This window comes from Pan troglodytes, chromosome 20 (assembly GCF_028858775.2).
Source record: "Pan troglodytes isolate AG18354 chromosome 20, NHGRI_mPanTro3-v2.0_pri, whole genome shotgun sequence".
Classification (NCBI taxonomy): Eukaryota; Metazoa; Chordata; class Mammalia; order Primates; family Hominidae; genus Pan; species Pan troglodytes.
In genome coordinates, this window is record NC_072418.2 from 44,799,976 (window position 1) to 44,825,051 (window position 25,076).

General features: G+C 58.2%; 1 protein-coding gene across 20 annotated transcripts; it reads left to right on the top strand.

The window, feature by feature from the left end:
• Nucleotides 1-415: 415 nt before the first annotated feature.
• Nucleotides 416-25,005, top strand: ARHGEF1 (Rho guanine nucleotide exchange factor 1). 20 transcript variants are annotated; one of them, XR_010153877.1, is made up of 30 exons: nucleotides 433-585; nucleotides 5,351-5,393; nucleotides 5,479-5,565; nucleotides 6,039-6,152; nucleotides 9,322-9,420; nucleotides 9,628-9,670; nucleotides 9,900-10,146; nucleotides 10,571-10,600; nucleotides 11,288-11,387; nucleotides 11,532-11,628; nucleotides 11,707-11,742; nucleotides 12,721-12,858; nucleotides 13,749-13,854; nucleotides 15,496-15,663; nucleotides 15,992-16,137; nucleotides 19,445-19,591; nucleotides 19,832-19,914; nucleotides 20,091-20,216; nucleotides 20,342-20,456; nucleotides 20,864-20,964; nucleotides 21,266-21,343; nucleotides 21,594-21,669; nucleotides 21,775-21,942; nucleotides 22,508-22,595; nucleotides 22,734-22,820; nucleotides 23,149-23,386; nucleotides 23,498-23,584; nucleotides 24,016-24,179; nucleotides 24,262-24,362; nucleotides 24,661-25,005. XR_010153877.1 is itself a non-coding variant. In XM_054673785.2 (30 exons), exons 2-29 carry the CDS (start codon nucleotides 5,370-5,372, stop codon nucleotides 24,343-24,345), a joined length of 2,907 nt encoding a protein of 968 aa, XP_054529760.1. In that variant the 5' UTR covers nucleotides 433-585; nucleotides 5,351-5,369; the 3' UTR covers nucleotides 24,346-24,362; nucleotides 24,661-25,005. The 20 variants fall into 20 exon arrangements, 17 of the variants coding, with proteins under 17 accessions (XP_016789704.1, XP_054529760.1, XP_054529758.1 ...); XM_054673785.2 differs by having other exon boundaries at nucleotides 23,319-23,386; XM_054673789.2 differs by lacking the exon at nucleotides 433-585 and adding an exon at nucleotides 1,532-1,789 and having other exon boundaries at nucleotides 23,319-23,386.
• The last annotated feature ends 71 nt before the right edge of the window (nucleotides 25,006-25,076 follow it).

Below are 25,076 nucleotides of genomic sequence, written 5' to 3' on the forward strand. Positions count from 1 at the left end.
GGAGAAAGTGATGGAGGGACAGAGAGGAGAGGTGGAGGCCAAGGAGGGAAAGACCCCAGTAGAGAAAGACAGAGGGACAGAGAAGGGGACGCAGACGCAGGCGGGAGCACACCCACAGAGGCGAAGGAAGGGCGCAAGACCAAGAGAACCACAGACGCGGAAAGCCGGGGAGGTCGTGGCTCGGTCTAGGGCGCACGGGGAGCAGGGCTTGCCCCCCAGCACCTCCGGGGAGGTGACCCCAGCCGGGAGATGCGAGTCCCGCGGAGCCCGCGCCCGGCGGACGGACCGATGGACAAAGCCGGGGAGAGCTCGGGCGCGGCCGGGGCGGGGCCGGTGCCCGCAGGGACCCGGGCGCAGCGGGGAAAGGAGGGGCGGGCAAGCGGCGAGAAGGGGAAGGAAGCGGAGGTGCCGGGCGGGCGCGGGGCGCGGGCAGGAAGCGGGGAGGGGCGGCGGGGCGGGGGCCTCCGGAAAAACGCCCCGACTTCCTGCCCCGCCAGAGCCAGGAAGCGGGAGCCGGGACCCAGGGCCCGGGATCGCCGAGCCCGACCTCGGGCGCCCCGCCGGTCACCTCCGCGCGGACACCAGGTACTCGGTCCCCGGCCCCGCCCGGCCTCCTCCCCTCGGCTGTTGGGGGAAGTGGGGAGGAGGAGGGAGGGGCTGGGGCGCTGCCGGCAGCGGAGGGGCCCCCTTCGGACCCCACGGAACCAGCGGCCGCCCCTCCTCGGGCCTCAGTTTTCCCATCTGTCAAAGGGAGCAAAGAGGGGAGAACTCACACTTGACGAGTGCCCCATAGGTGGGGACGAACGGTGCGAGGCCGGGGCCAAGGCCTCCCACCTGCTCAGTGGAGAACGGACGATCACTCCCATTGTACGGGTGGGGAAACCGAGGCCCGGGGAGCCAAACCAACTCGTCCCAGGGAACGCACATCGTGAGACAGTGTGGAGTTGGGATTTGAACTCGCACGTGCTTTCCGCAAAGCGCCATCCTCCAACCCCCGCATGCTTTAGGGCCACCTAAAAAAGGAAAACAACAATAACAACAACGACGAGGGCCGCTGTGAAGCTGAAAGTTGCAGAGTGCATTTGAAAGAGTTTTCGGAAAGCTCTTTTCTAGGTCATTAATTATACCGTGGGAGACAGGTGTAGGGAGAGAACTGGAGGCCTTCTCCCATTGTACGGATGGGAAGACTGAGGTCTACAGAGAAGTCATTACTTTTTGCAGATTACACTGCATGTCAGAGGGAAAGTTGTGCTGGAACTCAAGACTATTGCTTTTCCGGTTCCAAAGGAAGGGGGTGGGGGTGGGAGACGGAGGGGATTGATGTACGAGGGTTGGAAATTCAGCGGGTCCCCTAAGTGGGGAGACTAATAGGACGGGGAGCCCCAGTCCGCCGTCCGAGTGCTCAGCGCTGGGGTGACTAGGAGATCTCGGATCGAACTCGGGAGGAGTTGGACCCATCTGCACCTCCGGGCGCGGGGCGGGGCCCGGGGAGTGACGGGGGCAGTCGAGATACGGAAACGCTTGCCCTCCAAGACAGGCCAGAGCGGCCCTATCTGGCCTGCGTGGCGCAGTGCAGCGCTAGAGCGGCCGGCGGGAGGAGTAGAGTCGTCGGGGCCGGAGCCCGGCAGGAGCCGGGCTAGAGCGGCTGGCAGGAGGAGTGGAGGTGGGCGCAAAGGTGGACTCAGGGCGGCTAGAGCGACGCGGCGGCAGGGGTGGGGAGAGTGCGGAGCCGGCGCGCGGAGGCTTCGGTTCCGGTGGCGGCGATGGCTTCTCTTTCCACCTGGAGCAGGTGAGGGACGCGGTCCCCAGCGGGTGTCAGACCCTGACTCTGCACGTCCTCCCCGGCATCCCTGGCCGTGCACACTGCCACGTCCCCCGTAGGATTTAGGGCCCGCGTAAGACCCGCCACGTCCATGTAAGATTTGGGTCTCGTGTAGACCCGCCGCATTCCGTATAAAGTCTTACAGACCCTCCAGGTTCCTGCCAGCCCCCCATGGAGAACTGGCTTCTTATAGACGTGGGGTCCTCATAGACCAGTGGCATCCCCTAGAATCCGGGGCTCTATAGACCATGGGTCTCGGGACCCACCACGCACCCCTATGGAATTCTGAGCCCCTTTTAAGTCTCCAGAGGTTCCGCAGACTGGCAGCTGTCCCTATAGAATCATGATCCTGTATGATCCCTGGATCCTTTAGACCCACTGTGTGTCAAATAGAATCTGGGGAGTTACACATTCCAACGACTCTTTTAGGTTCTTTAAGGCTCCCAGAAGTTCTTGGAGACCCTGAGTCACCTGCTCAACACCTTATAGACCCTGAGACCTCCATAGAACTCAACACCCATGTGGCCCCCCAACCCATGGACCTTCTAAACCAGCCCTAACCCCCCAGCGCCCCATGGACGCAGTGCTCCCTCTGCTGGACCCCCCAGGCCTTGTCAGTTGCCTATAGATCCATCTATTCTCTGACAGCTTCACCTATAATTCTCCAGCCTTTGTGGGACTCCCCCAAACCCCTCCTCCTAAACAGGCGACACTCCTCGCCTCCATCATCTCCAACCCCCAAGCCTCTGTGGAGCAGCCGTATCCAACTTGCACTCCTGCCTAGGCCATAGTGACCACATACCCGTGACTTTTCCAGGCATCCGTAAGAAGACATGATGTGTCTCAGAGCTTTGGTTCAGATTTTAGTTTCTGAAGGGTAGGGTGGGGGCTCCCCATGCTCTGAAGCAATGCTCTCTGTTTTATTTTGTTTTATTTATTTATTTATTTTTGAGACAAAGTCTCATTTCTGTTACCAGGCTGGAGTGCAGTGGCGCGATCTCAGCTCACTGCAACCTCCGCCTCCCGGATTCAAGCGATTCTCCTGCCTCAGCCTCCCGAGTAGCTGGGACTACAGGCTCGTGCCACCACGCCCAGCTAATTTTGGTATTTTTAGTAGAGACAGGGTTTCACTATGTTGGCCAGGATGGTGTCGATCTCTTGACTTCGTGATCCGCCCGCCTTGGTCTCCCAAAGTGCTGGGATTACGGGCGAGAGCCACTGTGCCTAGCCTATTTTATTTTAAGACATCACTGTCGCCCAGGCTGGAGGGCAGTGGCACAATTTTGGCTCACTGCAACCTCTGCCTCCTGGGCTCAAGCGATCCTCTCATCTTAGCCTCCCAAGTAGCTGTGACTACAGGCATGAACCACACACCTGGCTATCTTTTGTAGAGATGGGGGTTTCACCATGTTAGCCAGGCTGGTCTCGAACTCCTGAGCTCAAGTGATCCACCTGCCTTGGTCTCCCAAAGTGCTGGGATTACAGGTGTGAGCCACTGCGTCCACCAAATGCAGTTTATTTTAAATGCGTAAACTCTGTAGCCCGACTGCCCAGGTCTGAGTCCTGGTTCTGCCTCTTATGAGCTGTGCCTCAGTTTCCTTCTTTGTTAAATGGAGATGAGAATAATAATGATCTCTTGGAGTCACCGAGAGGATTAAATGAGTTATTACCTGTCAACCAGCGACGCCATGCCTGGCACATACTAAGTGTCTCTTCTGTGTCAGCTGTCATTTCATTATTATTGTGATAAGGAATAAGGAGATAAGAACTTGGCAAGTGCACAGTTCCAGACCTGGCACCAAGCACTTGCAAAGATAATGAGTATCCCCTCCTTTGCCTTTTTAAAATCTCCCTGCCTCAGTTGAGCGTTTCTACCTCTGAGTGGGATGAGCATGCACCCTCCACGTCCGTGGTCATGTTTCATAGTGAGACAGGGTCTCACCGTGTTCCCCAGGCTGGTCTCAAACTCCTGAGCTCAAGCGATCTTCCCACCTTGGCCTCCCAAAGTGCTGGGGTTACAGGCATGAACCACCTCGCCTGGCCAGTTTGCAAATTTATTAAAGTGAATGTTTAACAGTACTTGAATCTTGAATTGCCCAAGCTTAGATATTGGACAATACACTTTGTGGGAAATAATAAAAATGATGCCTTCCCCAGGTGGACCCACAGGGTGGCATTTGGACACTCTAGAAAGCATCATTGTTTAATCATCAAAATCCTGGTTACCATTTACTGGGGAGCTAGGGAGGAGGCCCATAAAGCAGGAGAAGGGCGGGTCTCTGCTGGCTTGGGTTATAAATAGCTTTGGGCTGTGGGGAGCCCCGCCACCAGTCCACCCCACCCCTCTTTCCACAGCTCCTTCCCGCCTGACACGGGCTCCGTGGCATTAGTCAGACTAATTAAGGACACAGAAGATGTCGGTGGAAAGACTCAGAGAGAAGTGGAGACTCAAGGAGAGACAAAGATGGGAAAGACAGCAAGAGATGGGGGAGAAAAAGGGATGGAGAGAGATGAGAGACAGCACATGAGACCGTGACTCAGAGAGGTGTGAGGATGGTGGCTGCAGAAACCAGATGTGGGAGGACAGAGGCACAGAGACAGGGACAGGACAGACGGAGCTACAGAAGCAGGAAGGGGGTGTCACCGCTGAGAGGGAGAGATGGAGGGAGGAGAGGCAGGGATGGTGGGGAAAATGAGACAGGTCTGGAGGAAGGGAAACAGAAAAATCAGGAAACAGGGTGAAAAGAGACCAAGACATGAGACAGATTCAAGGGACAGACAGCCAAGGAGAGCTGGCTGCGGACAGACCAAGGCGCACGTAGGGTGGAGGGGACAGACGCACCTTGGAGATGGGCTGTCTGAGGCCCCATCACTTGGTTTCTGGGACTGGAAGCCTGGGAAGAGATGAGGTCCCTGGGGGAAAGAAGAACTTCTGGGTTTGGGGACTCCCAGTCCCTGAGGGAGGAGGGTTCTGAGTTTTGTTTTCTTATGTGGAGAGTTGGGGGTTGGGGGTTTGCCATTGTGACTTCCTGTCACAGGAAGTGGGGCTGGTGGGTTCCAAGGCAACATCCTGTCCCAGGCCTGTCACAGACCAGAGGAGACCCCTGCACCCCACTTCTCTCCCGCCTCTCCTCTAACCCTCCCATCCCCGCTTGCCTCTGGGCTGTGCCCTCAGGAATTAGCCCCCAGGCCCCTGGTCCCTCCAACCTGGGAGTCCAGGCCCCCAGCCCCCTCTTCCATTAGGGCATTAGGGACCCCAGATTGCAGGCTGTCAGACTCAGCCTTCCCATGGACCCAGGCTCCTGAGCCTCCAACGCCTGCCCCCGCAAGGCTCCCGTCCCTGGGCTCCCGCCCCCTGGCGGGTCTCTGAAGGGCTCTTTGTGGCCACACAGAGGCCCCATTGAGCTGCGGAGGCTGGGATGGGGGAGGCTGTTTACTCACCTTCACACCTGGGCCAGGAATCTGTGAGTAACCACCCTGGGCCGCCTCCTCCCACCCTCCTAACCACAGCCCCTCCTCTTCCCCCAGCCCTGCAGAGCCCAGGGAGATGGAAGACTTCGCCCGAGGGGCGGTGAGTGGACAGAGCAAGGGGTGAGGGGACTCTGGGGCTGTGGGTGGGGAGTCCTGTGGACTGAAGCTGCCCTCCCTTTCCACAGGCCTCCCCAGGCCCCTCCCGGCCTGGCCTGGTTCCCGTCAGCATCATCGGGGCTGAGGATGAGGATTTTGAGAACGAGCTGGAGACAGTGAGTGGGAGATAGGGTGGAAAAGCTCTGTCCCAGGCTCAGTGTCCCGCCCCAGGTCCCCTCCCACCCGCAGATGCTGTCTTCTTGGCCTCTTCCCACGGTCTGTCTCATCCTCTCATCTCCCTGGTACCTCCTTCCTCACCTTGCCGACCCCACACAGCAGCATAGACGCCCACGCTTCTTACTCTTAACCCCATTTCTTATCGTTGCTCTCTCCTCCCCCAGCATGGACCCCAATTTCTTCTCTCCTAATTTCTGTCCTCATCATCCACCATTATAATATTAAGTCTCATCCACTCTCCCTGACCACCTGCCCTTGCTGTCACCATCATTTTTTGGACACTGTCACCACTCCCCACTTCCCAGGAGCTAACCCTGGCTTGGATCCCTTGTGAAGTGCCAGGAGTGGGTAGGGTCAACCCTAAGGCCCCTCCTCTTCTCCCCATTGTACTCACCCCTTCCTGCACCCCCAGAACTCGGAAGAGCAAAACAGCCAGTTCCAGAGCCTGGAGCAGGTGAAGCGGCGCCCAGCCCACCTCATGGCCCTCCTGCAGCACGTGGCCCTGCAGTTTGAGCCAGGACCCCTGGTGAGGGCAGGGCTGGGTGGGCACAGGGAGGGGTGGGGCTGGGACAGGCACAGCTTTTAGTGAATTAAACCAGCGAGCTAGTGCCTGGAGGGTCTGGAAAAGCAGATCTAGAACACAGAGAGCCAGATCTAGAAAAAGAGAATGCTTTAGACAAGAGCCAGAAAGCATGCCACGTGACCTCAACAGGCTTACAAGTGCCCAGGGTAGATCTCAGTGCGCAGCGGGCAGGGTACACGTGGCAGGACCCCGCGGAGCCACAGAGAGTCCAGCAGCCTGGCAGAAATCACATCCCATCCCACTCTGTGCCTGTGGCAGCGCCCCCATCAGCCTGTGGCAGCGCCCTTCCGTGGACTCTAGGGGACCAAATCCTTCTCTCCAAAGCCTTTTTGGCAGATGCCAGCACGCAGTCATTCACGATTGATGGTTGGGAAAAAGAAGCTGTTAGCCATCCCAGGTCTAGGGAGCACAGCAGGCCCTGATCTGGAAACAAGAAAACCACCACACACAGCTCACAAGGCAGACCACACAATTGTGGATCCAGAAGCCTCCGGATGAGGCAGAAGATACCTGGGAGATGTGGATGGACAACCGTGCCATCCAGAAACACCCGCAGAGTCTAGAAAACCCAGCAGGTGATTTAGAAAGGGAGAGGCCACAGTGCTGGCTGGCAGGGGATCTGTAGACAAGGGTCTCATCCCAAGAAGACCCCGTCCAGCCCAGCACAGGATAGGAGGACAGCCTGGGGACAGCCAGGGCACTGCACCATGTGGACATGCATAGTGGACCCCTCCAGAAAACCAGGAAACCGATAGAGTGGGGAGAAGTGCCCGAGGCATGCAGAAAGAAGAACATGTCAGCTGCAAGACCAGAGGCTGGTCATCCGGACGCCAAACCATCAGATATGCAGAAAATTAGGAAATTGCAGTCTTTCCCCCGTCTACATTCTCTTTCCAGAAGAGTGGTTCCCCCCACAACCACATGCATGGAGACTCTGGCCCTCTGAGCAAGGGGGTCCCCTATTTAAGCCTTGGGGTTTCTAGAACACCAGATTGTGGACATCAGCCCAGGGATCATGCTGACTACCATGTTCTTTTACAGATGTGGAAACTGAGGCCTAGAGAGGGTCAGGGACTTGCCTGAGGTGACCCCGGCGGCCTCTGGGCATTTTGAGGTTTATTCTCGCATAGCTCCCTCACCTCATCATCTTGTGGGGAGCCAATCAGAGATAGCTGTGGTCCCCTGGGCAGCTTCCTGTTGGCCTGTCTTAGAATTTTGCTATATTTGGGGGGTGTGAAGAGTGGATATAGATGTGTTAAAACTGTTTAAAGTGGAGAAGGAGGACCGGGCCTGGTGGTTCATGACCGTAGTCCCAACACTTTGGGAGGCTGAGGCAGGAGGATAGCTTGAGCCTGGGAGGTTGAGGCTGCAGTGATTGCACCACTGCACTCCAGCCTGGGCGACAAGAGTGAAACCCTGTCTTGAAAAAAAAAAAAAAAAAGTGGGGCCGGGCATGGTGGCTCACACCTATAACCCCAGAACTTTGGAGGCTGAGGTGGGTATCTTTGGAGGCTGAGATGGGTGAGATCAGGAGTTCGAGACCAGCGTGGCCAACATGGTAAAACCCCGTCTCTACTAAAAATATGAAAATTGGCCAGGCGCAGTGACTCACGCATATAATCCCAGCACTTTGGGAGGCTGAGGCAGGTGGATCACCCGACGTCAGGAGTTCAAGACCAGCCCGGCCAACATGGTGAAATCCCATCTCTACTAAAATACAAAAATTAGCCAGGCACAGTGGTACACACCTGTAATTCCAGCTACTCGGGAGGCTGAGGCAGGAGACTCACTTGAACTTGGGAGGTGGTGGTTGCAATGAGCCGAGATTGCACCATTGCACTCCAGCCTAGGCGGAAAAAAAAAAAAATTAGCCAGGCATGGTGGTAGGCACCTGTAATCCAAGCTACTCCAGAGGCTGAGGCAGGAGAATCGCTTGAACCCAGGAGGAGGTTGCAGTTAGCCGAGATCACGCCACTGCACTCCAGCCTGGGTGACAGAGCGAGACTCCATCTCAAAAAAGAAAAAGGAGAAAAAGTCCCACTCCCATTGGAGTGAGTTCATTTCCCAGATGAGAGCCCCCAGGAGCCAGGACAGGTTGGAGTCCCCACTGTCACCCAGCACAGGGGCGGGCACTCAGGAAATGCTTGACGAATGACAGAGTGAGCCCCACTTGTCCACCTGTTCTTTCCAAGCCCTCAGTATGCACAAGGCACCATCTGGGACACAGATGGATCAACCTACAACACCCCTCAACACACACAAACCCTTAAGCTGCTCACAGTCTTTCCAGGCAGTGGAGTGTAGTGGAGACAGGCTGCCTGGATTCGAATCCTAACTTTGCCACTTAGTAGCTGTGTGATTTTGGGTTTTATTTATTTATTTATTTATGAAACAGTCTCGCTCTGTGTCACCCAGGCTGGAGTGCAGTGGCACAATCTCCACTCACTGCAACCTCCATCTCCTGTGTTCAAGCAGTTCTCCCTGCCTCAGCCTCCCGAGTAGCTGGGATCACAGGTGCCCACCACCACACCCGGCTAATTTTTTTATTTTTAGTAGAGACAGGGTTTCGCCATGTTGGCCAGGCCGGTCACAAATTCCTGACCTCATGTGATCCACCTGCCTTGGCCTCCCAAAGTGCTGGGATTACAGGTGTGAGCCACTGTGCCTGGCCTAGCTGTGCGACTAAGCTTGACTAAACTTCTTGAGCTCCGTTTTCTCATCTGTAAAATGGGGATAATGACGGTCCCTATGATTGAACATGTTAATGCATGTAGAGGGTGTACAGCAGCGTCTGGCATACACTAAGCCGTCAGTATAGACAGTAGTAGTAGTTGTTGTCATTATTGCCGGGAGGAGACCATGATGAAGAACCACAAAGGACCATAGCACAGGATGGAAAATTAGAAAATGCTCATGGCAGCCCCAGGGAGCCTGCAGGGGAACCCAGGGCCTGGCTTTAGGGGTGGAGGTCAGGGAGTGCTTCCCAGAGGAGGTGGCCGTTGAGTCCCACAGTCATAGGATGGCCAGGAGGTGGGGAAGGCCCTTTTCAAAGGGAGAGTGTGGTTTGAGGCAGGGTGAGGGAGCGGAGAGTCATGCTGTGTGTCTCCCCCAGCTTTGCTGTCTGCATGCCGACATGCTGGGCTCACTGGGCCCCAAGGAGGCCAAGAAGGCCTTCCTGGACTTCTACCACAGCTTCCTGGAGAAGACAGCGGTGAGAGACCTTCAAGCTGCCCCAACCCTGCAATCCCTGTTTGGGCCTGCAGAGTCACCATGCGGTCCCCAACCTCTGCCCTGAGGGCAGCTGCTGACCCAGGCCTTCCCCAGCACCCTCGCTTAGACCAGGGTTCCTGGCAGTCCTCCCGGCCTGCATCTCAGCACACCAAGTCCTCCTCTTCACCCCATTCTCTCTCTTGAGCAGGTTCTCCGGGTGCCGGTCCCTCCCAACGTCGCCTTTGAACTTGGTAAGGAGAAGGATGGGATGAGGGAGAGGTGTCTAGCAGGGACCACACCTCCCAGGAGGCCAAGGGGAGGGAGGCCGCACTCCCATGCTCTGCTCGGACAGCCGAGATTCATTCATTCCTTCTTGGCAGCGGCCTCAGGACGTGTGGCTGTTGGAGTCCAAGGGTGGGTGGGGACCATGGTCCAAGCCACCAGGGAACTGGACCCTAGCCCCCATGTGTGTCCCTGCAGACCGCACTAGGGCTGACCTCATCTCCGAGGATGTCCAGCGGCGGTTCGTGCAGGAGGTGGTGCAAAGCCAGCAGGCAGCCGTGGGCCGGCAGCTGGAGGACTTCCGCTCCAAGCGGCTCATGGGCATGACGCCCTGGGAGCAGGAGCTGGCCCAGCTGGAGGCTTGGGTTGGGCGGGACCGAGCCAGCTACGAGGCCCGGGAGCGGCACGTGGCGGAGCGGCTGCTCATGCACCTGGAGGAGATGCAGTGAGTAGGCCAGCCCTGGTGGGAGCGTTGCCCCTCCCCAGCACCAGGGCACCCGTGCTACCTCTGGCATGTTCCATCCCGTTTGCAGGTTCCCTCTTCAGGGTCAGAGTTCATTTCTTGGCACTGGGGGTCTTCCTCTACCCTGGCGTTTTAACTCACCTTGAATCTGAGTCTTCCCTTTCCAGCTTTGGTGTTCCCTTGTCATTTCTGGGTCTTGTCCATGATCTGGCACTTGGATCCCATCCTCCTGGATGAGAGACCTCCGTCCCTCTTGTGACAGTCCTTCCCAATCCCTTCTACAGTGTCCCCTCTCTGTCTCTCTTCCCCCTGCCTATCCCGGGACAGCAACCCTGAGATGTATCCTGGGTGGATGGGGTCCCCAGGCCTAGCAAATATGTCACAAACATCTCTCTTCCTCCTACAGACATACCATCTCTACCGACGAAGAAAAGAGGTGAGGGGGGCAGGGAGGGTGGCAGGGAGAGGCATGCGGCCTCCTGGGTTTGAGGGAGGAGGGGGCTGGGGGCCTGGATTCCTGGGTCTGAGGGAGGAGGAGGCTGGGGGGCCTGGACGCCTGGGTCTGAAGGAGGAGGGGGCTGGGGGCCTGGACGCCTGTGTCTGAGGGAGGAGGGGGCTGGGGGCCTGGGCGCCTGTGTCTGAGGGAGGAGGAGGCTGGGGGGCCTGGACGCCTGGGTCTGAGGGAGGAGGGGGCTGGGGGGCCTGGACGCCTGGGTCTGAGGGAGGAGGGGGCTGGGGGCCTGGACGCCTGGGTCTGAGGGAGGAAGGGGCTGGGGGCCTGGACGCCTGGGTCTGAGGGAGGAGGAGGCTGGGGGCCTGGACTCCTGGGTCTGAGGGAGGAGGAGCCTGGGGCCTGGACACTTGGGTCCTGGGCATTGGGTAACAGCCCTTGCCCCTGTCCTTTTGAAGCCTCTCATCTCTCCTCAGAGTCTCACAGGAAGTAGTTGTGGGGTCAGGATGGGAAGGCCGGGCCTCTGCCTCTAGGGGGAGAGAGAGAGAGAGTGTATGTGTGTGTGTGTGCGTGTGTGTGTGGGGGGCCAGGCCTCTGCCTCTAGGGAGAGAGAGAGAGAGAGTGTGTGTGTGTCTTTGTGTGTGTTGAGCCCTCACTGTCCCTTCCCTACAGTGCTGCCGTGGTCAACGCCATTGGCCTGTACATGCGCCACCTTGGGGTGCGGACCAAGAGTGGAGACAAGAAGTCGGGGAGGAACTTCTTCCGGAAAAAGGTGCTTCCCTCAGTGCCCCGTCCTGACCCTTTCCTCTCCAGAGACGCCCTGGGAGCCTCATGACTCTGGACACCTAGTGTCAAATTCTGCTTTGTTGTTGTCTCAGAGATGCTCAGCCTGGTCTTCCTCCCCGCCCTCTCACAGGTGATGGGGAACCGGCGGTCGGACGAGCCTGCCAAGACCAAGAAGGGGCTGAGCAGCATCCTGGATGCCGCCCGCTGGAACCGGGGAGAGCCCCAGGGTAAGGCGGCTCTGGACTCTGCCCTCCCCTGTCTTCCCCAGCTGCTCCCACTCACTGTCTCATTCTCTCTCATTTCAGTTCCAGATTTTCGACACCTCAAAGCAGAGGTTGATGGTAATGGACCTGCAGCCATAGCATCCATACTGGGGGCCTGTGTGGGAGAGGCTGGGACCTGGACGCCTGGGTCTGAGGGAGGAGGGGATGGGGGCCTGGATGCCTGGGTCTGAGGGAGGAGGGGCTGGGGGAGCTCCTGGGTCTGAGGGAGGAAGGGCTGGGCCTGGATCCCTGGGTCTGAGGGAGGAGGGACTGGGCCTGGACCCCTGGGTCTGAGGGAGGAGGGGCTGGGGGAGCTCCTGGGTCTGAGGGAGGGAGGCCTGGGGCCTGGACCCCTGGGTCCGAGGTAGGAGGGATTGGGCCTGGACCCCTGGGTCTGAGGGAGGAGCGGCTCAGACTCGGACTGTTAGGTCTGAGGAGGAAGGGCTGGGCCTAGACCCCTGGGTCTGAGGGAGGAGGGGCTGGGCCTGGACCCCTGGGTCTGAGGGAGGAGGGGCTGGGGCCTGGACCCCTGGGTCTGAGGGAGGAGGGGCTGGGGGAGCTCCTGGGTCTGAGGGAGGGAGGCCTGGGGCCTGGACCCCTGGGTCCGAGGTAGGAGGGATTGGGCCTGGACCCCTGGGTCTGAGGGAGGAGCGGCTCAGACTCGGACTGTTAGGTCTGAGGAGGAAGGGCTGGGCCTAGACCCCTGGGTCTGAGGGAGGAGGGGCTGGGCCTGGACCCCTGGGTCTGAGGGAGGAGGGGCTGGGGCCTGGACCCCTGGGTCTGAGGGAGGAGGGGCTGGGGGAGTTCCTGGGTCTGAAGGAGGAAGGCCTGGGGCCTGGACCTCTGGGTCTGAGGGAGGAGGGGCTGGGGGCCTGGACTCCTGTGTCTGAGGGAGGAGGGGATGAGGGCTCCTGGGTCTGAGGGCTCCTGGGTCTGAGGGAGGAAGGGGCTCCTTGTCATGGTGGGGAAGGGCCTGAGCACAGCCTCTTGCATCCCCTGGCAGTTGTGGATTTACTGTTCTCTTATCTCCCTCTTTCTCCCTCACTGTCTCCCCAGCCGAGAAGCCAGGTGCTACAGACCGGAAGGGAGGCGTGGGGATGCCCTCTCGGGACCGGAATATCGGGGCTCCTGGGCAGGACACCCCTGGAGTCTCTCTGCACCCTCTGTCCCTGGACAGCCCAGACCGGGAACCAGGTGAGAGTTTCCTGGGCCAGGGCTCCGTGAGGCCCGGCGATCCAGGGTGGGGGTGCTGCCTGCCCCCTTGGCACCCCCAGATAGAAGCCATTCCCCAGCAACACCTCCCCTTTGCTCTCAGCATCCGCTCCTCCCTGCTCCTGGTCACCACTGTCATTCATAACTTTCCCCTTCCCTCAGTTTGCCCTTTCCACAGCTTTCCTCCCAGGCTCTGACCTCTCTGCTGGTGCTGCGTCTCCCACCCCCTTGGACTACATTTTCCATCAACCCTTCCTTTTCCAGAACCTTCCCTGAGTACATGACCAGTCCACCCTCTGAGCTGCATTGCTGGCCCCCTAGGTGGGGAGCCCGCCAGCCCCATGAGCTTCATCCCTCACCGTCCTTACACCACTGTGGCCTCAGGCCCTTGGATCTCTGCATGGCCAGGCCAGGGCTCACACACCAGCTCTGCTGACTGCTTGTGTTTATTTAGTATCTTGGATATGACTCCCCTTTCTTAGCCTCCGTTTGCTTTTCTCTAAAGGAGTATGAGAGGGTGGGGAGGATGAATGGACGTGGAGGCAGCACGGAATCCAGGGCCCTCCCGACCTCAGGGGGCTGCAGTCTGGTTGGGTGGGAGAGATGTTTGTGACCTATTTGCTAGGCCTGGGGTCCCCATCCACCCAGGACACACAGGGGCACCCACTTCTGTTGCATCTTCATGCTCCTGCCCCTAGTGGCCATGTTCTGAGAGGTCTTAACATCTGTCCGTCCCGTGCTGAAGTACAGAGCAGCGGTGTGGTGTCTGCCGGGCACTGGGTAGCTTTAGCCCCCGCATTTCCAGGCCCCCAGAGTGTGGGTCTCGTGGCCGCAGAGGCCTTCCAGCCAGCCCTGCTCCCTCCACCCCACAGGTGCTGACGCCCCCCTGGAGCTGGGGGACTCATCCCCACAGGGCCCAATGAGCCTGGAGTCCTTGGCGCCCCCAGAGAGTACCGATGAGGGGGCCGAAACCGAGAGGTGCCCAGGCTGGGGTGCAGGGGCGGGAGGTGTGGCTTACTGGGCGCTGGTGGGTGGGTGCAGGGTCGCCGCTGCCATCTGTGCCTGCCTGTCCCAGGCTCTTGCTCCCCCTGCTCCTCTGCTGCTCTCTGGGTCTCGCCATTCCTCTCCCTTCTTCTTCTTTCCTTTTCTCATCTCCCTCCTGCTTCCTCATTGCCCCCCTTTCCTTTTATCCTTCCTTTTTCCTCTGCTCCTTCCTCTCCTTCCTTTTTTCACTAATCCTTCTCCTCCTCCCTTCCTCTCCACCACTCCTTCCATCTCCTTTATTTCCCCCTCCTCTCTCACCTCCCCCCTCCTCTCTCACCTCCCCCCTCCTCTCTCACCTCCCCCCTCCTCTCTCACCTCCCCCCTCCTCTCTCACCTCCCCTCTCCTCTCTCACCTCCCTCTTTCTCTCTCACCTCCCCACTCCTCTCTCACCTTCCCCCTCCTCTCTTACCTCCCCACTCCTCTCTCACCTGGGTTTTCTTTCCCCACCTTCCATCCCCCTCCGATCTCCCTGCCACTTTTCATTTTTTCAGCCCTTCCTCCCCTTCTCTTTCAAGCCCCCCTGCCCCCTGCCCCCCACCCCCCGCCTCGCTCCTGCCTCCTGGTGCCCGTCCCTCAACCCCCCACCCCTCTGCTCTGTGCCCTGGGGGCCCTGTCCCCCTTACAGCTGGGGGGCAGGCTCTGCCTCCTGCCCGTCCTTGTGCCGCTGCTTTGGGGACCCTTTGGTGGGTGCGGGGAGGTGGGTCAGGTTCCGTCTGGGCCCACCTCTGACCCTGTGCCCCTCTCTCCCCAGAAGGTGGAAGAGGTGGGTGCCTGGGCCCTGGGCGGGGGAAGGGCTAGCCCCTCCCCCATTTCTCCCAGCCCCTCCCCTCTTCCCATGGCCACTCCCTCCCCTTCACTCCCTGTGAGGGGTGGGTGGGGACATCACCCTCCCAGTTGAAGAGCTAAGTATGGAAATCCTCCCCACCCCATAACACCCCCTCTGTTGCCATCCCCCTGCCTCAGGGAAGGGAGGGGGTCAGTCCTATGCTCCATCCTGGGTTCCCCATCCCTTCCCCCATCAAATTTCAGTATCCCCCTCCCCCAAGACCCCCCACTACCCCAGTGCCCCTAAAATCCCACCACTCCTCTGACTCTCTCCTCTCTTCTGTTGCATGTTTGATCCCTGTCCTGGTCACCCTTGCCCCGGTCCTGGTCTCTCCCCGTCTCTGTCCCTGTCCTGGTCTCTCCCCGTCTCTGTCCCTGTCCTGGTCTCTCCCCGTCTCTGTCCCTGTCCTGGTCTCTCCCCGTCTCTGTCCCTGTCCTGGTCTCTCCTGTCTCTGTCCCTGTCCTGGTCTCTCCCGTCTCTGTCCCTGTCCTGGTCTCTCCCCGTCTCTGTCCCTGTCCTGGTCTCTCCCCGTCTCTGTCCCTGTCCTGGTCTCTCCCGTCTCTGTCCCTGTCCTCGTCTCTCCCCAATCTCTGTCCCTGCCCTGGCCTCTCCCCACCTCTGTCCCTGCCCTGGTCTCTCCCCGTCTCTGTCCCTGTCCTGGTTTCTCTTCGTCTCTGTTCTTGTCTTGGTCTCTCCTTGTCTCTGTCCCCGGCATCTGCCTGACTCTGTCCTTGGCCTCGGGGTCCAGGCTATCAGGGCGTCTGGGGCGCTCAGAGAGCCTGCGGGTGAGTGACCGCCGCCGGCCTTCCCGGGGCAGCCTCGGGGCTAAGGGCCGGGGTGGGGGCCGCTCCCGGAGCGACGTGGACATGGACCCCAGTTCCGCCACGGCAGTGCTTGGCCCTGCCCGACGAGCCACGTATGTCAACCCTCTCCCTTCCCCCATCCACTAAGGCAGCCTGGAGAATCAGGGAGGGATTGTTGTCAGAGTCACAGAGGAATGGGCGTTGGAGACCGAGGTCATTGAGGCCAACTGTGGTCACAGACCTCGGAGGAGGAGGGGGTAGAATGCTTCTAGAGATCTGGGAACTCTAGTGTGGTCCGATCTAGAGACCTGGTCTGCTGCACGGGCCACCCTGCGGGCATCGAATGCCAAGGCCACTGACCGGGGTTGAACGCTCTAAGAGGTTGAAGGCTGCTTCTCGGGATGGCCCAAGCTGGGGCCCTAACAAGGCCTCTGTCCACAGCCCCGAGCCTGGAGATGAGGGGGAGCCGGGGCGGTCGGGACTGGAGCTTGAACCAGAAGAGCCTCCCGGCTGGCGGGAACTCGTCCCCCCAGACACCCTGCACAGCCTGCCCAAGAGCCAGGTGAAGCGGCAGGAGGTCATCAGCGGTGAGTACTGCCCCCATCACCCCACTGTGGCCAAGGACACAGTCCAGCTCTGGCAAAGGCAAAGACAGGCGCAGAGAGATGTTCATCTTGGTGTCATTTACCATCGGGAGAACTTGAAGGCAGCTTCAAATTCCCTCTTGTTCCAAGTTCAGATTGTTTCAACACAGAGCATTTTGATGGAATGTGAATGCCACTGTGGAAGGGACGTTTCCGAAAATTTCTAGTAGTGCAATACAGTGCTGATGTTGAGAACACTGCATTTCTGGTGCAAGCTTTTATTTCCTTGCTTGTGAAATGTGGGCATTAATAGTTCCTACCTCAGATATTTTCATGAAGATGAGATGATTTGTGTGGAATGTTTAGCATAGTGCTGGGCACAGAGGAAGAGCATTTTATTTTATTTATTTTTTTAAATTTTTATTTGAGGCAGAGTCTCAGTCGGTCTCTCAGGCTGGAGTGCAGTGGCACAATCACGGCTCACTGCAGCCTTACCCTCCCAGGCTCAACTGATCCTCCCACCTCAGCCTCCCAAGTAGCTGAACAGGCATGTACCACCATGCCTGGCTAATTTTTGTATTCTTTGTAGAGATGGGGTTTCGCCATGTTGGCCAGGCTGGTCTCGAACCCTTGGGCTCAAGTGATCCTCCTACCTCAGCCTCCCAAAGTCTTGGGATTACAAGTGTGAGCCACCAGGCCCAGTCAAGGAAGAGCATTTTAATGAGATTGTTGTTACTAGTTTGATCTTAATTGCTTAGGGGAGAAAAGATCCCCACAGGGGAAAGTTTGGGAGAATGATCAGTATATTAGCAGTGCTTGCTTCTGCATGGAGAGATAATGAGTGTATCATTTTTGTCTTTTTCCTTTTTTCCTGTGCTAATTGTGTGGTGGCTAGGGAGGCTGGTGGCAAAAAGAGAAAGCTTTTTTTTTTTTTTTTTTTTAAGACAGAGTTTTGCTCTTGTTGCCCAGGCTGGAGTGCAATGGCACGATCTCGGCTCACCACAACCTACGCCTCCCAGGTTCAAGTGATTCTCCTGCCTCAGCCTCCTGAGTAGCTGGGATTACAGGCATGTGCCACCATGCCCGGCTAATTTTGTATTTTTAGTAGAGACGGGGTTTCTCCATGTTGGTCAGGCTGGTCTTGAATGCCCGCCTCAGCCTCCCAAAGTGCTGGGATTACAGGCGTGAGCCACTGTGCCTACCCCAAGAGAAAAGTTTGGGACTTGACTGAAAGCTTATTTACAGATTACTTCATAGTGAAAAAGATACTTATTCAAAAATTTTAGGGGAATAGTTGAGTACTTTTTGGGTCACAGATCCTTCTAAGGACATGATAAAAAAAAAAAAAAAAAAAAAAAAACATGAGCCATGTGCTACCCATTAGGACTTTCTGGAGGATGGAAATGTGCTTTATTTGTACTGCTCACCATGGGGACCATCGGCCACCTATGGCTGGTGAGCACTTGAAATGCACTAGGCCGGGCACAGTGGCTCATGCCTGTGATCCCAGCACTTTGGGAAGCCGAGGTGGGCAGATCACTTGAGGTCAGGAGTTCGAGACTAGCCTGGCCAACATGGTGAAACCCCATCTCTACTAAACGTACAAAAATTAGCCGAGCATAGTGGCGCATGCCTGTAATCCCAGATACTCGAGAGAGTAAGCCAGGAGAATTGCTTGAACCCAGGAAGCAGGAGGTGGAGGTTGCAATGAACCCAGATCACTCCACCACACTCCAATCTAGGTGACAGAGCAAGACTGTGTCTCAAAAAAAAAAGCACTAAATACAACTGAGCACTGACTTAAAATTTCATTGCAATTAACGAAAATGTAAAGAGTTGTACATGGCTGGTGACTATCACGTTGGACAGGATAGCAATTTCTTTCCCCAGAAAGAATATGCATAATGTACAAAATCGTGCTTTTAGTCTCAGGGGACTTCTAGGGCCCCTGAAACTCATACATATGCCCTCCGGGGATGTGGGGGTCCCTGGATCTGAGGCTGTCAACCACTGTATAATGTGGCTTGATGGTTAGACACTAAACACAGCTGCAAGCTTGCTGGCAGGTGGGATGACTAGCTTGTCCCCATTTGCTCAGGATATTCACAGTTTTATCACTGAAAGCCCAGGCAGGCAAATGAGGACCATTGGTCACTCTGGCCAGCTGCCACAGCGAAAAGGGAAAGGCAGTGGGTTGAGGAATCCTCACTGGTTTTTTTTTTTTTTTTTTTTTGAGACGATCTCGCTCTGTCACCTAGGCTAGAGTGCAGTGGCACGATCTCGGCTCACTGCAACCTCCACCTCCCAGGTTCAAGCGATTGTCCTGCCTCAGCCTCCCGAGTAGCTGGAACTACAGGTGCCTGCCCACCACTCCTGGCTAATTTTTGTATTTTTAGTAGAGATGGGGTTTCACCATGTTGGCCAGGATGGTCTTGATCTCTTGATCTCGTGATCTGCCCGCCTCAGCCTCCCAAATTGCTGGGATTACAGGCATGAGCCACTGCACCCGGCCCCTCAGTGGCTATTTAAGAGGGCAAATGACTCCACCCGGAGAGGTTTTTTTTTTATTTGTTTGTTTTGTTTTGTTTTTTTGAGACGGAGTCTCGTTCTGTCACCAGGCTGGAGTGCAGTGGTGTGATCTCAGCTCACTGCAACCTCTGTCTCCCGGGTTCAAGAGATTCTCCTGCCTCAGCCTCCCGAGTAGCTGGGACTACAAGAGCCCGCCCCCACACCTGGCTAATTTTTGTATTTTTTTAGTAGAGATGGGGTTTCACCATGTTGGCCAGGCTGGTCTCGAACTCCTGACCTTGTGATCCACCTGCCTCGGCCTCCCAAAATGCTGGGATTGTAGGCATGAGCCACTGTGCCCAGCCATTTTGTTTTGAGACAAGGTCTCGCTCTGTTGCTTGAGCTGGGGTGCAGTAATGCCATCATAGTTCACTGCAGCCTCAACCTCCTGGGCTCAAGGGATTCTCCCACTTGAGCCTCCCAAGTAGCTGGGACTACAGGCACACACCAACATGCCTGGGCTAATTTTTTTTCTTTTTTAAATTTTTGGTAGAAACAGGGTTTCACCATGTTGCCCAGGCTGATCTTGGACTCCTGGGTTCAAGCAATCCTCTTGCCTTGGCCTCCCAAAGTGCTGGGATTACAAGTGTGAACCACCATGGCTAGCCAGAGAGAGTTTTTTCCCACCAACTTCTAGGAAGCTTTCCTCCCTGCTCTGCCTCATTCCTCTAGCCTGCCCATGAGGTCATGCCCCCTAGTCTGCACCCTCCCCAACATGCTTCCTGCTTTGGTGGCCCTGCAGAGCTGCTGGTGACAGAGGCGGCCCACGTGCGCATGCTGCGGGTGCTGCACGACCTCTTCTTCCAGCCCATGGCAGAATGCCTGTTCTTCCCCTTGGAGGAGCTGCAGAACATCTTCCCCAGCCTGGACGAGCTCATCGAGGTGCATTGTGAGTGCAGAGCCAGGGTCCCTCTGTGTACCCCACTGCCCCACGGGCAGCTCTGTTCTAGCCCTGGGTTCAACCTACTCGGGAACCCCAGGGTTCACATGGGGTGGGGGCAGATACGCCATCCGGTCCCGAGGATCAGACACAGACACACCTGCAGCCCTACCCCCACCACACCACAGCAGGCCCCGCACAGCATCTTCCAGACCCTGGTGGAGCATCCCTTTCCTCCTGCCCCCACAGCCCTGTTCCTTGATTCCCTGGTGAAGCGGAGGCAGGAGAGTGGCTACCTCATCGAGGAGATCGGAGACGTGCTGCTGGCCCGGGTGAGATGCCCAGCCCTCCCGCTCCTCCCAGCTAGACACGTGGAATTCAGGCCCGGGGCGGGTCCTGAGCCCACCCTACTCCAGTCCCAGGGTCTGGGCTTCTAGCCTGTCGTACTTTAGTCCCTGTTCTTGCCCATCCCCACTGAGACACCTGCCTGGCCTGAATCTCGCTGTAGTTTGATGGTGCTGAGGGCTCCTGGTTCCAGAAAATCTCCTCCCGCTTCTGCAGCCGCCAGTCATTTGCCTTAGAGCAGCTCAAAGCCAAGCAACGCAAGGACCCTCGGTTCTGTGCCTTCGTGCAGGTGAGGTGGGGTCTGGACTCCAGCTTCCCAGGGAGGAGGGGCCTGGAGACCCAGACTCCTAGGTGCCTGCGCCCTGGGTTGAGCCCAAAGCCTGGGCCATCGCAACGCCAGCATGTTTCCCGCAGGAAGCTGAGAGCCGCCCGCGGTGCCGCCGCCTGCAGCTGAAGGACATGATCCCCACGGAGATGCAGCGGCTAACCAAGTACCCCCTGCTCCTGCAGAGCATCGGGCAGAACACAGGTACCGCGGGCCTGGATCTCTGGGCCTCGGCTCTCCTCTTTTTTTTTTACATTTTTTTTCTCACTCATTTTCATCAGTGATACCATCACAGCTCACTGCAGCCTCAACCTCCCAGGATCTACCATCCTCCCACCTCAGCTCCCCAAGTAGCTGGGACCCCAAGGGCACACCACCATGCCCAGCTAATTTTTTTAGTTTTTTTTTTAGAGACGGGGTCTCGCCATGTTGCCCAGGCTGGCTTTGAACTCCTGGTCTCAAGCTATCCTCCCGCCTCAGCCTCCCAAAGTGCTTGGATTACAGGCGTGAGCCACCATGCCCGGCCAGCTGTCCTTTGTCTAACCTTGGCTGCCCAATCTGGAGCCTCCAGGGCAGGGGTTCACCAGAGCTGCTCTCTCCCTTGCCTGCAGAAGAGCCCACAGAACGGGAGAAAGTGGAGCTGGCAGCCGAGTGCTGCCGGGAAATTCTACACCACGTCAACCAAGCCGTGCGTGACATGGAGGACCTGCTGGTGAGCCTGGGCTGGCCCCACACCCGGGACAGTGGATGGTGTGAGAGCAGGGGGTGGACCCTACCTCAGCCTGTCCAGAAGTCACACCCCACCCCTTGGCTTGTCTCCCTCAAGGGTCACTGTGTGTCCAGGGGTTGGCTTGGCCCTCAGCGTCTCCCTCTCAGGGTCATTGGAGGTCAGGCCCAACCCTCAGCTTGCCCGCATCAGAAGTTGGTCTTGGCTCTCATCTTACCAATGTGGGTCACTGCAGGTCAGCCCCAGCACTTAGCTTGTCCCCATAATGCTCCCATCTCTGCCCCAGAGGCTCAAGGACTATCAGCGGCGCCTGGACTTGTCCCACCTTCGGCAGAGCAGCGACCCTATGCTGAGCGAATTCAAGGTGTGACCGTACCCTCCTGCCTCCCCCGCCCCCCTACTCCTTGGCCCAGGGGATTCTGTGATACAGCCCCCAGCCTGTCCTGCCCATCCCATAATACACCCAGGAAGCGAGAGTTCTGTCCCCCACCTCATGCCAATCCCATGATCCCCAGCCTGTGGTCATCCCCGGCCACTGGCCTGCCCTTCCCCTCCCCACCAACCCCAATCACCCCCTGCCAACCTGCACGAACCATCACCCCCTCCTGCCCCAGAACCTGGACATCACCAAGAAAAAATTGGTCCACGAGGGCCCACTGACGTGGCGGGTGACTAAGGACAAGGCAGTGGGTGAGTGCCAGAGCAGCTGCTTAGTGCAGGGTGTTGGGGCAGTGAGCCAAGGGCAGGGAGGGGGTCGCATGGGGGCACGCCGTGTGAGCACTGCTCGCCCCGTAGAGGTGCATGTGCTGCTGCTGGACGACCTGCTGCTGCTGCTCCAGCGCCAGGACGAGCGGCTGCTGCTCAAGTCCCATAGCCGGACACTGACGCCCACACCCGATGGCAAGACCATGCTGCGGCCCGTGCTGCGGCTCACCTCCGCCATGACCCGCGAGGTGGCCACCGGTGAGTGCAGCCACTGCATGGCCCAGGGCAGAGGGTGTCTCTTTTGGGCAGAGCTGCCTGTGGAGTGGGGAGCAGAACCCTCTAGAGAGCCAGGGAGCCAGCATTCTAGCAAAGAGGTTGAGAAGTGGGTGGAGGTGGGCAGGGCGGGGCCAGGCCTAGCGGGTTTATAAGTGAGGTAGGAACTGCTGCAGGTGTTTGCACAGAGGCGTGTCTTGTGTAAACAATGAGAAGAAAGGCCAGGAGTCCAGTGAGGAGGGATTTGTAAACATACTACTGGGAAGTTGCACCAGGGCCACAAACACTGGAAGCTGCTGGAGGGTGGGAGTGGCTGGAGGGGTTTTGTTAGGTAAGCCAGGGTACATGCCCGATTCCATAAGGAGGTGTGAGAGGTGGGGCTCAGGAGGACACATCGGGCCCTGGATATTAGCAGACAGTGAGTGGTGAGTTGAGCCATGGGAGCCCTGAGAGCGCCACCACTGTGGGTGACTTCTCCAGCTTGTGCTCAGGGAGGGGCAGGCACTGGGGGGACCTGGGCTCTGAGCCCCATCTCCCCCTCTCCCTGCAGATCACAAAGCCTTCTACGTCCTTTTTACCTGGGACCAGGAGGCCCAGATATACGAGCTGGTGGCACAGACTGTGTCGGAGCGGAAAAAGTGAGGGGGGGTCTGAGTTCTGAGTGTGGGTGGAGGACGCCCAGGTTTCTGGGTTCCCAGGGACAGGAGGGCTGTGGGGAGGCCCCGGCATAGGGTCTGGGGGCTCTGACTGCCCAGGGATTTGGCCTTTCTCCCCAGCTGGTGTGCCCTCATCACTGAGACTGCCGGATCCCTGAAAGTCCCTGCCCCTGCCTCTCGCCCTAAGCCCCGGCCCAGCCCGAGCAGGTGAGGGGGGCCATGGAGAGAGCTGGAGGTTCAGGGAGTGGGGCCGGAAGGCGGGGCAGGCTTCCCTCCACAACTCCAGAACCGTCTCTGTGTGAGCATGCACATGTGTGAATGCATGTGTGTGCATACATGTGTGTCTGTATGCAAGTATGTGACTGTGCATGCATATATAGTGTGTGTATGCATGCATGTGTGCGTGTGCATGTGTGTGCGTGTATGGTGTGTGTGTATGCATATGTGTGCATGTGTGTGACAGCGTGTGCATGCATGTGTGTGTGTGTGCGCATGTGCCGACCCCACCACTGCCCCGTCTGTCTCCTGTCTCCAGGCCTCTGTGTCTTCCATTGTCTGGGCCTCTCTGTCTCCCTGTCTCCCGGCCTCGACCTCTGTCTCTGTCTCCGGACCTCCCTGCCTCCCCACCTCCAGCTCTCTGTCTCCCTGCCCCTGCGGCCCCCCAGGGCCAGGGGTGTGGGGTCACCCAGCACTTCCTCCCCTCAGCACCCGAGAACCCCTCCTCAGCAGCTCTGAGAACGGCAATGGTGGCCGAGAGACGTCTCCAGCTGATGGTGAGACCAGAGGGATGCTGGGTGAGGGGCCAGGTTGGGGCTGCCGGGTGAAGAGAGGCATCCACAGGAGGCCCGGCAGGATCTGAGCTCCCTCCCTGTTCCCCAACCCAGCCCGGACTGAGAGAATCCTCAGTGACCTCCTGCCCTTCTGCAGACCAGGCCCCGAGGGCCAGCTCGCTGCCACGGCCCTTCGGAAAGGTAGCCCAGCCCTGCCCCTCCAGGGTAGCCACCAGCCCAAACAGTGCCTCTGTTCCAACTAGAACAAGGCTCTGCACGTCAAAAATTTCCTTACGCCCAGCTGCCAGAAAACAAATGCTCCAAACCCACCCAGCCTGCACCACTGTCCTGGGTGCCCACGTCCCTCTTCTGCAGCCACTATCCCTTGCTTGATTCTATATTTAGCCTCTTCCTGAACACATCTCTGTCTTCAGTACCTTCCTGCCCTGTCCCAACCCTAAACCCAGCCTCACTTCTTCACCTCTCTTTGGATCCCCGAACCCCATCTGCTCAGCCTTGCCTGGCACCCACCTTCACCTCCAGCCCCTACACATCCCCTTCAGAATCCCCCATCCCAGATCCCAGCCCAGCCCCCTGGTCTCCTGACTCCGCCCCCCCTTGCCCCTGGCCAGTGCTGTCCCTGAAGCAGCTTCTGTTTCCGGCGGAGGAAGACAATGGGGCGGGGCCTCCTCGAGATGGGGATGGGGTCCCAGGGGGCGGCCCCCTGAGCCCAGCACGGACCCAGGAAATCCAGGAGAACCTGCTCAGCTTGGAGGAGACCATGAAGCAGCTGGAGGTGGGGCGGGACGGGCCAGGGGTGCCCTGAGTGGGCCGGGGAAGGAAGGGGCCCCCCTCATCCATGACCCCCACCCCACCAGGAGTTGGAGGAGGAATTTTGCCGCCTGCGACCCCTCCTGTCTCAGCTTGGGGGGAACTCTGTCCCCCAGCCTGGCTGCACTTGAGGTTCCCGCCCAGGAAGGTGAGTGGGGCACCTGGGGGCCAGGACGCTGTCCTGAAAGGAGGGTCCCCCTCCAGAGCTCGCATCCCTACAGCCCCTTCTGTCCATCTCCCTCTTTGTCTTTTCTGAATCTCCCCACTCCACCTCGTGTTTCTCATCTCTGTGTCTCTGTTTCTGATAATCTGTTTCTGTCTCTGTGCCCGCCTGCCTCTCCCCACCTCCCCTTCTCTCTCTGCTCTCCCTGTCTTGTCTCTGTGTCTGTCTCTCCCTGTCTCTGTCTCCATCTCTCCCCGTCTCCCCTCTTCTCTACATCCCCCAGGCCTTTTGCAAGGAGAGGAATGGGGGAGAGGACGTGAGGGACCACCCCCACCCACACAGCTGCCGCAGCATCTCACACCCCGAGGGCCTGAGGAGAGGGAGCTGTGGGCCACGCCTGGGAGGGGCCCAGCTGGGGTTACTGGCCCCGCATGAGCCTCGGCCATCTCTCCCTCCTGCCCTCTGCTTGGGGGACTCAGGGCTCCATTCTGGAGGGCACCACGGTGACCCGGGCCATCTCAGTATTGCCTGTGGGGGCCACCCCTCCACCCCCACCCCCAAGTGCCTTCGCTCTGTTTTTATACCCTGAATTGGAGGTTTATTTTTTAATATATATTATCTAAGAAGAGATCTGTGTGTGTGATGGCGGGGTGGGGCCTGGCATGGCATCTGGAACTCTCTGTGACTGCCTGGCGTTGA

Coding starts and splice junctions, on each gene's coding strand:
- ARHGEF1 (XM_054673787.2), top strand. CDS start 1,764: ATGGCTTCTCTTTCCACCTGGAGCAG. Junction 15,664..15,991: donor GGCCCTGCCCGACGAGCCAC/GTATGTCAACCC, acceptor CTCTGTCCACAG/CCCCGAGCCTGGAGATGAGG. Junction 24,363..24,660: donor TGAGGTTCCCGCCCAGGAAG/GTGAGTGGGGCA, acceptor TACATCCCCCAG/GCCTTTTGCAAGGAGAGGAA.